Raw genomic sequence first — 12,015 nt, 5'->3', positions numbered from 1 at the left:
TGCATAGGATGTTCATCTTTTGCACTTGTGTTATTGCCCCCTGGTGGTCCTTAGTTAGACAAGTCTGGGGCTTTTCCCCCGTATTGCTAACTTGCTTATAAATATTCCTAATACTCCAAAAGGACAATAACCTCTCCTTCACTGTACCCTCACTTAAGTTGTACATGATAGATGTCATTAAAAAAAAAATCAAAATCTGAATATGGTGAAAAAGTATGATATGACTGTTGTAACCTCTTTTTAAAAGATAAGACCAAACAACTTCTTTGTGGCACTTCTATAGAGCTGAATTTACTTAAAATGTTGTTTATTTCTGGGTTTTTTTCTTTTTTTTATTCTTGTCATTAGGTCTGATGTAAAGAAGACAAAAATAAAAAAGAAAACCAACAACCCCCAGTTTGATGAAGTATTTTATTTTGAGGTTTGAGCATTTCTCTTTTTAGTACTATTTATTTTTCTGGATTGGCATGTGTTCCTGTAAACATAAACTAAGTATCATATTGCAGTTTGAATTGCGTGGGAGTTGCAAGAAAACCTAAATAAAATTGTACACTAAATCATTTATGAAATGAAGTGAAGGAGGGCATTATTTAAAAATTTGCACTGTAGATCCTTATAGCCGTCAATCAAGCTGTCTATTATGAAATCCTCCTAATTCAAATGAGTATCACACGGGGTCAGAGCTCAAGGCATGATCCCACCCTGAATGGACCTTTAGGTAATTGCAGAGCAGACCCAAAAATACTTACACTAGATGATAAAGGTCCAATATAAATTTGCCATAAAATCTAAAACACATGTCTGTGGAATGTCCATCCATCCATCAATTTTCTAACCTGCTGAATCCGAACACAGGGTCAGGGGGGTCTGCTGGAGCCAATCCCAGCCAACACAGGGCACAAGGCAGGAACCAATCACGGGCAGGGTGCCAACCCACCGCTCTGTGGAATGTAGGGGAGAAAATCCACATAGGTGCTAACTGTACCATACAATACAGATGTATAAAGTATATACACACATATACACACAGTATATTATATGTATGCACAATATATATATATGCCCTGAAACCAATGTGCTAATAGACTATAGTGCTCAACTCAAGGCAAGACTCTGTTTGCATGGCAGTCAAGGCAGGTAAGGAAGTCCTTACTCCTCCTTATAGCATGCACACACACATATAGTATATATGTATATATGTAAATCCATCCATCCATAATCCAACCCGGTATATCCTAACTACAGGGTCACGGGGGTCTGCTGGAGCCAATCCCAGCCAACACAAGGTGCAAGGCAGGAAACAAACCCCGGGCAGGATGCCAGCCCACCGCAGGGCACACACACCCACACACCAAGCACACACCAGGGACAATTTTTGGGATCGCCAATGCACCTAACCTGCATGTCTTTGGACTGTGGGAGGAAACCGGAGCACTAGATACATATTATTATCACTCATAGAGTATGTTTATTTACCATGATGCCATTTTGATTTTAGCATAATTGCCACCATCTTGTGGACTCATCACCATGACACACTGAGTGGTTGCTAGTAGTGATGCTCCAGTCAAGATCTGCTAATTTGAACCCCAAATATCTCGATTGGTAATCAGTATATTAGCCAAAATGTCAAATTATTTTTTCAGAACCTGCTTTTCTAAGCTTTATGGTAATGTAGTTGTAGCACTCCTTTACATGAGGTATTATGGTAGTTACGGAATTGCATGTATCATTTTGCTGCAGAACTGCCTGTAAAGAGAGAGTTGGATAGGAAGACGTTAAGAGACAGTGAAGGCAGGAATGTTAGCTTTTACATTAAAGAAAGTGGAGTAATCTGAAATCTGAAAAGCCATCCTGTGTATGAGGAGGAGCAGCAGAGTATAAGAAAAGAGAAGTGAGTGTTCAGTAAAAGTAGTTCAGACCTTTTTTGTTTTGTCCTGTAATTTAAACAGACACTTCTTGTCTGAGTATGGACAGTAAGCAAGCGTGTGTTCAGTTTAGCAGCTCATATTTGTATTTGCCTACAAAAGCCTACAAAATTTATTTTTGTTAAAAAACGAACAAGTAATACCTGTGGTCAGCAGTTTAAGTACAAAAATAACACTTTAATATAGAACATAAACATGGCTAGATATGCAGGAGCTTAGTGCAGAAGAAAAAGTGATTAAGGAAACAAATCAATACCTGAAGTATAGTAACATGAACTCTGTGAATGGAATCAGCAGTAAATAAAACCCGACTGGAGCATCTCTAGTTGTAGAGGCATGATTTGATGTAATTGCCGCAGCTCTTTAAAAGCCACTGTGATGTGCTATTAAGTATTGCTGTTTAAAATATCTAGTTGTTCTAAAAGTTTAACAGTTAACAATTTTGGCAAAAATATACAACACTGAGTTCACTTAGCAATTTGGTTTTACTATTAATTTCTGAATCATGATCTTATACCAGAATACAATCATTTTTTATTATGAATTCATCTACCAGTTTGTCTTTTTTCTGACTTTCTGATCTCCCAGTATTGACTTTCGTTATGGCTAAAGTTCATTTTCCATCTCTCAATGTTCTTTTCTTGAAACAATCTGCCAATTACAGAGTTATACATATGAAAAGGCTATATTATATCCTTTCCTGTATGAAAATAACCTTTAAAGTTGTTTTCCCTTTGCTAATATAAGCAGATGCAGACCTTCACTAACTCTATTATCCACCTTAATAAAAGGACAAGTGTCTGTATATGTGTGTCCATCCAGTTAGTATATCTCTATTATATGCTATTTGGTACAGTATCCTTAACAGAATTGCTAATGTTTGTGATGCACCATCTGTTGAAATGCAAATGAGAAATGCAATGCATTTTATTACAACATGAATTACAGAATACTGTACATTTCAATAGATGGTGTACTGTAAAAGTCATCTCTCAATATGTCCAACATTGAGCAACTGTGGTATGGACATGAATAATCTTTTTCACCTTTATTAAATGATAGATGTCTGTGTATCTGTGTGACCTTCCAGTTGCTAGGGTTAGGAAGAAAAATTTAATGATAGGCAAAACATGTAGAAGAAGAGTATAAAAATAAAAAAATTAATAAAAATGCCAAATAAGGGTCTAAAAAGAGGAGAAATTGTGTAATATGGCCTATTATGTTGTCTGATGTTAAATATATACTGTATATACAATGCTGTTGTAGAAATTAGCTGAACATTTTAATGACGCAGGTATTCGGTTACAAAGAAAGAGAATGAAAAAGGAAATGGAAGGAACTTGCATCAAGGAGTTCAGGGCAAAGTTAACTGGTTGAACAGGTTCATAAGTATATTTGAGAAGGCAAATAGTTCAAAACTTGTTTAAAGGTAATAAATAAATGAATTATTTGAGAAATATTTTTTATTCCAAATCCAACTCTCTGAATCGAAATAAGAATAGATAGTTCAGAGTCTAACACAGAATCCTGAGATGCACAGTGGCAGCCAACCCTGGAAACTGCATCAATCTATTATAAAAATATAAACTTACAGGTAATATAAAATACAATGGACATTAATGAGCTGTCCACAAGTAAGTACTGAAACAGAAACTAGTGTTACATAATTCATTGAAGTGTGCTGGTCCAGTAAATAAATGAGTGAATCATAAAACTGCCTGAAGTACACTGGATATGCGAAATATTATGAGTTTCTAGCTATCTGGAATGAAAATAAATGAAGGTATTTGAGAAATAATTTATCAATGAAATGGAGTCAAAAGGTTGATTATAAAATTAAAAAGTCATTAGGGGTATATTGTACTTAATGTTGATAAATGGTGATTTGAAAACTGGCTACACAATATTTCATTGGTATGTACGCCTCATTTAGACTTGCAAGCTGCAGTGTGCCATTGCTGCCAAGCTCAGTGCTTTCCTGAACCGCAAGAATTAGGGTCAGAAATGGTATGGATGGCTGTGCACTGTAATGAAGCAGTGAGCATGGAGTATGTGTTTATATGATTTTCACAGACCAAAGGATAATATTATAAGGCAAAGATAACAGAACTCAATGTACAGTAAAAAGGGAATAAAAATAAAATGCCCAACATATCATACAACTGACTGACTCTATTTTACCCATCATGTGCATGGTCATCTTGCCCACATATATTTACACAATAATTTCTGCACACCTCCCTTTAAATAAATCCCCATGCTCCTCCACACACTTGCCTTTCTTTGTCCTCACCAGCTCAACTGTTGCCAATCACTCACCTCCAGACTCCATGATCACCAACCCTGGAGCTAGTAATAGCTTTAAATCCTTGAGGTTGACTACTTTTAGGTATACCGTGGCAGTCACCTCCAGGTTCTGGATTTTGTTTAGAAGCCCACACCATCTTAGATATGGACACATGGAGCCTGGAAAGGTTGCTGACTCCCAACAGGGGAGTGGAACGCCAACATACAGTACTACCCTCAAGTGATTTGGAGGTTTCCTGATATTTTAATGGCAGTTCCCACTGACTCCAATTAACTAGTTCAGGAGGAGATTAGGCCCTACATTGTCTGGTAGAGCCCCTTGGTTATATAAATAGGATCGCTACCTGCATTCATTTCACATACAATACCATTCGTCATTTAGATTAATAAACTTTAGTAACTGCAACTTTTGTCATTTATATTTGGGCACCAGCAGTTAAAACCTCAAATGTTTGTTTTAGATAATACCTTCCTGTAATTATAATAATTTCAGGGTACTTTACAAGTGCAAAATCAGAGTACAGTCTATTTCATATACATTTTTACACAGGCAGAGTAAGTGGCATACTTAGGGTTGCATAGTGAATTGAGCCAATAATGTTGTGGTTAACGGAGTACACCACCTGCCAGAGCAGCAGCTTTACATACCGAGTGTTATAACATGCACTCTGGAACCTTTGAGGAGAAAGACTAACTGCCAATTTGATGCAAATCACTAAAACTGAAATTTATGAGAATGTCTCACAGTTGCCGTATTGTTTAAAAACAGCTCAGGTTTGTTTTAAATACTATAAAACAAAGTACCCTGTATATCCAAACCATAAAAACCTAACAGAGACCCACATAGCATTATATACTATTAAATGACCAAGGAGATAACTGAAAGCATGTTGATCTTCTGTAACTCAGAAAATCTTTTCAAGATAAGCACAGTCTTACCTCTTAGATGGATTAGACACATTCCTTAATGGAATCCAATTTACTTTAATTTAATTTATTATCAACAGGTATTATGAGGTAAAATATAATGTCTTTAAATTAAACACAAGTTTGAGTTTTGTGCTCTGCTCGAGTAAGTTGAGGAGGTCAAGGACCTTGGCATCTTGGTCACAAGTGTAGGAATAGGTGATCATGAGACAGACCAATGAGTCGGTGCAGCATCAACAGTTTTGCAGACGATGCATGGACTATAGTGGTGAAGCTGGAACAGAGTCCTTGGGTGAAGGTTTTATCCTATCATTTAGCCTGAATCCCCATTCTCACCTACTGTATGGTTATGAGCTATGGCTAATAACCAAATAAATCAGACTACTATTGACCAAAATGTGCCTGTATACAGTAGCTGGGCTCACTTTCTGTGAAAGTGGGATGAGCTCTGGACTTGGAGGAGAATCACCATTTTGTAGTTTGGATGCCAGTCCACAGGAAGGAGCAGAATCAGGTCATGCTAGTGTAACGATCTGGGTCCATGTTTTATTTTCATTACTTTATTTTTTCTCCATTTCAACTTTTCTTTTCCCAGTTAGGGGTTTTAAATTCATATCTGCACTTCATTATCATGTTTAAGCAATACAGTATTTACGTATGTGAATTTTGGTTCACGCCTTTTCCTGATACCATGTTGTTTTTTCTGGGTGCTGCCATATTGTGGTTGCTAGAGCATCACTATGGAAACAACTGGAAGTGTGCAGTGCATGATGTCACTTACGTGACAATGTAAAATCAGCTCCGTCCATTAGCTGTTTTTTTTATTTTTTTGGATTTTCTGGTTTAATTTCTGTCAATCACATCACTTTGGTTTGTAACTTTGAGTTTTTTTGGTTATGATTTCTGTAAAAAGGAGAGGATTTTAGGGTGCCAAATTTTGGCTTGATTCATATACCATTTCAAACTTCTGGAGGTTGTATTTATCTCTTCTACTTATGTCTATTTTTCCACACACATAACAATAGTAGGGGCTGTATTTCTCAGCCACCCTGGCCATATCGGGAAGTTGCAAAAGAGGACATGTTTTGAAGCGCGTCTAAGTGCCTTGAGCATGGAAAACGCGCTATATAAATAAAATGTATCATTATTATTATTTATTATTATTACTATTAAGGGCTCCATATGAGGCTTAGAAACAAAATTACCCTGGCCCCAAACTGAAAAAGCAGATATCACGTCCTGCATGAGGCAAAATGTGTCAAGACTGAATTCTTTACAGGCACGAAGGGAGGAACCATTAAAGACGCTGGCATAATTGACATTAATAAATGTATTTGTATTTAAGGATTTTATTAACATGAAAATTAAAAATCAAGAACAGAAACAAAACAACATAGGTATTAAAACAAGGTATAACTAATAGACAAGCCTAAAAGACAAGAGAACCAAGTCCAGTAATAAAATTAAAACCAAAAAGAAGCCAAGGTCCGTACAGTAAAGATTAACAGGAAAGAGCACTTACAAGAGCAAAATCCAAAGTTATAATCCGAAGAGCTAAAGGATTGCTGAGCAACAAAGGTGAAAACACTAAAGCCTTAGTGCTAGTGTTGAGGGTTTGTCAGGCTTACTGTATATACTCCTTGAGGTCATTCCACAGATGCAGTGTCATGGGGTTCTACCCCCTAGGGCTCAACATAAAGTGGACAAAGGATTAATAAGTGCATAATTACCATAATATAATAATAAAAAACACAACAATATTCACTATGAAAAAATAAATTACAAACAGAATTTACAAAATAATATATAAAACCAAAAAAGAAAGGAAATGTGGGCCTGGGATAAAACCCTAGCTATTATAACATGGAGAGAGGTAATGGGGGATAGAGAGGCCTAGTGAAGTCAGCTCAGCGTTTTGTTCCTGTTATTCTCTTGATTAGCTGAGTGAAAATAATAGTAATGAAAATGATAATTAGCTGAATTTAATCAGAAACCCTTGAAACTGTTTTTTGTGTAAAAAGTGTTGACTTTTTCATGTTACTTTCAGGTGGCATGTCATAGTGTATACTGCAGGTGTCTTTTAAATTGTGCCAACGGTCACAACTGTTGTTTTGTTCTTGGGTTGGTAATCTCATTTATATGTATATTCCATCTTTAATTATCTTAAAACAATATCTTTTTTATGTCTGCAGAAAACACTTGGAACGTAGTATGTATTCCATTAGGTATATTTTAAGTAATTTATGTACAATGCAGTCTTATCTATCTCCGTGTTATATTATATCCTTCCCAGAACATATCATCATCATAAGGTGCTTTGCAAATGAAACAAGAATGCATTTCAAAGTGACATAGTGCAGACATGTCTCTCATGGCAAAGGGAGAAGATGGTAACCACAATGGCAGCTGAAGAACAAGCTGCTCTTTTTTGTGTGCTAAGCACTTAGCAGCACTACCCGTTTCTGTATGATGACTTGGGAAAGAGCAATTTATTATGTTTGGTATGATTGAGTCAAGCTGCTTTATTATACCTGTGATCTTTGTTGCAGACCACAAAAATTTGGCAAAGAGGGTTGGGGCAACAAGCATGTGACACAGTTTAATATAAAAAGAAAATAATAAGGAGAGTGCGGCTGCACAACAAAAAAGTTGACCAGCAATGGCACACTGAAAATATCTGTCAGGAGTAAGATTGAATTCACAGGAGGGGCTGTATCGTATTTGAAGTTCTCGTCAGAGTGAGAAACCAGCGTCCAGAAGACCAGAAGAAGTTGGGTCTGCTCTGGGTACCATGGATGGGGTTAGTCGACCTCCTTGGACATAGTATCTAATAAATAAACTGAAGTGATAATGCAAGGGAGTAGATTGCCTGTATGAGACTGTAATAAGGAAGAATTAGGATTAGGGTTGTTTTGTCTTAGTAGAGTTCTATATTACTCTAGTTTCCCCTTTTGTATTTTTAATGTGTAGCATTTGTCAGAATGCCTCAATTCTCATAGACTTACCACTGTTGATAAGATATTGTACTTTATAATTTTTCCCACCTTCCCTTCTACATGTATAACTTCAGGCAATTAAGTAGAGTAAAAAGACAAGCAGGAGTTAAGTTACAGCTTTAAATAATGTATTATTGGTAATATTCATAAAATAACAATAAGTAAAGTACATTTGAATATTGGCAACCATACAACCTGATAAATGCTGATGTGCAATTTCAGGCGCACACATATTTGTTAGTTACTTAAAATGTCTCTAACTAAGTCATCATTTTAATCAGCTTTCTTCAGAACAGGCTGCATGCCTGTTTCAATATGGCTGCCGAGTTGTTACAAAATATTTATCAACCTATTCACAACATTTCACACCACAGCAAGGGTACAAATAATTCTACTAGAGAATCAATTAACAGGAATAGCCAATTAAAAAGGTAATTGAGAGTGAGAGGGGGACAGAGAGAAGGTGGCATTTAAAGTGTGATATGAAGATAACCACTAATAAAGCATAAGGTTGACACAATAGTCATGGGAAGAGTTAGGATCCCAGCTAGGAAATCTCTGTTTATTTGTAGTGTTATTATGGATTTGAAATAGAATATAAAGAACAACACCTGGAGTAAATGGCAAAGGATACACCAAGATGTGTTTCTTAGGGCTGCTCCCCTATAAATGATGATGACATCTTGTTGCCATTTTCCTTAATGATGGACAGAGTAGAAAGTGTGGAGTATGGAAGGACCGGACATGATTCGTCTTCAGGATAGACTAGTAACAATAACAGGCAATCTATGGTATGGGAATTAACAGCTTTGTATATAAAAATCAGAGTTTCAGATATTCTGTGATATCTCACAGGTAAATTGTATAACTGACCCACAGAGGTAGGAGCACATGCATATTCCATTATGAGGCTTTTTAGATAGATACTGTTCAGTGGATGCAGTGGATTCTCCATGATTGACAGGAGCCTGCTCAGCACCCGTCACTCTGCCACGGATGTCAAACTGTCCATCTCCGTGCCTACAATAGAGCCAGCCTTCTTCACCAGTTTGTCCAGGCATGAGGCGTCCCTCTTCTTTATGCTGCCTCCCCAGCACACCCCCGCATAGAAGAGGGCACTCGCCACAACCATCTGATAGAACATCTGCAGCATCTTATTGCAGATGTTGAAGGATGCCAGCCATCTAAGGAAGTATAGTCGGCTCTGCCCTCTTTTGCACAGAGCATCAGTATTGGCAGTCCAGTCGAATTTATCATCCAGCTGCACTCCCAGGTATTTATAGGTCTTCACCCTCTGCACACAGTCACCTCTGATGATCCTAGTCCTCCTAAAATCCACCACCAGCTCCTTGGTTTTCTTGGTGTTCAGGTGTAGGTGGTTTGAGTTGCACCATTTAACAAAGTCCTTGATACTCCTCCTCCTGCCCACTCCTGATATAGCCCACGATAGCAGTGTCGTCAGCGAACTTTTGCATGTGGCAGGACTCCAAGTTGTATTGGAAGTCCAATGTATATAGGCTGAACAGGACCGGAGAAAGTACAGTCCCCTGCTGCACTCTTGTGGTGCTGACCACAATGTCAGACCTGCAGTTCCTGAGATGCATATACTGAGGTCTGTCTGTAAGACAGTCCACGATCCATGCCACCAGGTATGAATCTACACCCATCCCTGTCAGCTTGACCCTAAGGAGCCGAGGTTGGATGGTGTTGAAGGATGTAGTATGTACTGTATGTAGTAGTAGGATGGTATGGTCAGTTGCATGGAAGGCAGCAGTGAGATAAGGTGAAAACCATTAAGAACAATTTCTTTATAGGGATGATTTAGTACAAGATGCCAGAATACACAGATGTCAAGAAAGCATGAGAGAGAAAACAATTAAGAGACACACCACTGCCCAAGTTGTTTTCAGAGTTTAATTTAATTCCAGAGGCACTGTTAATTTTAATAAAGTGGAATTACAATATGAATTTGTAGGATAGTGTCACTCAAAGGCTATATAAGAATGCTGCTTGTTTAGATCTTGTTTTGAATGGGCTAAAAATTCTATTAATTTTGTAAGTTAAAAAAAACAATGACTTCCCTAATAGCTTTTCACAGTTCTTGAGATTAGTGCTTGGGTGGAGTTCGCACTTCCCACAAGTTTCCGGTGAAAATAATTAACATTTTTAACAATATACCACCCACTTCTATAAAATGCAAGATAAGTTTCTTTGCCATATTGCCTAATTCACATACTTTCTCATGAAATGCCAACAGTGAAATCTCCCTTGAGATTTATGCTGAGCAGATCATGCGATAAATATGGTAGAAGCACCTGTGGGAAATGAAATGATAAATTGTGCTACACTTTAAGTGTCCTTTTATTTGTACTTACTCGATAATTACTTGTTTGATTACATAGTCAATAAGTATTACTACTATTGTATATTGTGCAACTTAGATGCTGGTATAGTTAAATGCAAAACCAAGTATGGAATAAGGATAAGAAATATGTGTCTGTGTATTGTTATTCATGTTACCCTGTAAATACATGGTAGTAATGCCAAATTGTTAGGCAGGCAATTACTGAATAAATACAATGTAGATACGTACAATGTAAGTACACTATAGTAAGAGACATTAAGTATTTGTATCATTAACAGAGTCACACTTTGTATACAGGCAGGTAATAACTGATTAATTATAGTCATCAGTACATTGTAATAAGAGACATTTAATTTACAGTACCAAAAAGTGTGATAAATAGGCATTGCTGGTTTTAGCAACCTGACACACTATCTTCTGAGAAATTAATATATTTTTATATGTAAATGTGTTATGAGTGATCTTTCAAGAATGCACTATAGACTACTATATATCACAACAGAATTGTGGCAATAAAGACTTAATTATTAAAAGTGAAATTATAATTTCAAAAGACATTATCAGTAAAGACTTGCATCGGTTCTGTATAGGATCTTCTCACCTTATTGATCATAGGCTTGTGAACCACAATGGTAAATATATTAGCATATTCATATTGTGGTTTGGAGGGCTTTGTGAAACCTGTTATTGCACAACTGTCTCCTAGACAGAATGGTGTATTTCCATGGCATTACACATAGAACGATGTTTTGTCCTGTGCTACATGTCTGTCTGAAATAATATTGATATCATTAGAATAAGCATAAATGTTATATTATATATTCTGGACTGTAGTTTGCAATAGTTTCATTACTCTTATAGACCCAGTGCTTCAGTCATTTTCTTAATAAAGGAATAGCTTATGTAGGACCCAACAAACGTAAAGACAATGTAAGTTTAATAATCTTGTTAAGTTTAATAGCTTTAAGTTTTCTAAAGGTATTTTCCTAAAAAGAACTCATGAAACCACTACTTGGAGCAATATTGTGCTCTCTTTTGTTTAGTTGGACAGTTCAGTTAATGTAATTGAAGCTCTTCATCCAATCATAATGAAGTAAATGGTTAGTAGGCCACTTATGTACTTTCTTCTGTTTAGCGTAGAGGAAAAAGAAAAGTTGAAAGGAGGTAACAAATAATAGATGATTCAAAGACATGAAAAGATTGTGTTAGTGGTGAAGAAACCCTATGAGAGAAAATGTATTTTGTCTGTTTGATGAAATGTGAGGAGAGGCCATTAAGGGTTACTTCATTTAGTTTGATCTTATGAATTGGATATGAGTGGGGAAATGTCAGCTTTGCAAGCCATCGGGGGCTGCAACAATGGTAAATAGCTTGCTTGTTGCTGTTGCTAACTAAAAGCCAAATGTACCTCAGAAAAACTTGAAATCATTGGGGAGAAAGTATGGGGACATCAGATTCATTACACAAAACCACATTTGATTTTGGGTGTTTC

At 36.7% G+C, this 12,015-nt stretch overlaps 1 protein-coding gene across 3 annotated transcripts in view; it reads left to right on the top strand.

The window, feature by feature from the left end:
- rasa3 (RAS p21 protein activator 3) overlaps nt 1-12,015 on the top strand; it is a 290,025-nt gene that overhangs the window by 180,981 nt on the left and 97,029 nt on the right. For all 3 annotated transcript variants that reach the window (XM_039744665.1, XM_039744666.1, XM_039744667.1), the window contains exon 7: nt 349-421. In XM_039744665.1, coding sequence (XP_039600599.1) covers nt 349-421 — 73 coding nt within the window. The remainder of the gene's footprint in view (nt 1-348; nt 422-12,015) is intronic.

This window comes from Polypterus senegalus, chromosome 2, assembly GCF_016835505.1.
Source record: "Polypterus senegalus isolate Bchr_013 chromosome 2, ASM1683550v1, whole genome shotgun sequence".
In the NCBI taxonomy this organism is placed as follows: Eukaryota; Metazoa; Chordata; class Cladistia; order Polypteriformes; family Polypteridae; genus Polypterus; species Polypterus senegalus.
Note: the sequence above shows the minus strand (reverse complement) of the source record. Positions and strands in the feature narration are given on the sequence as shown.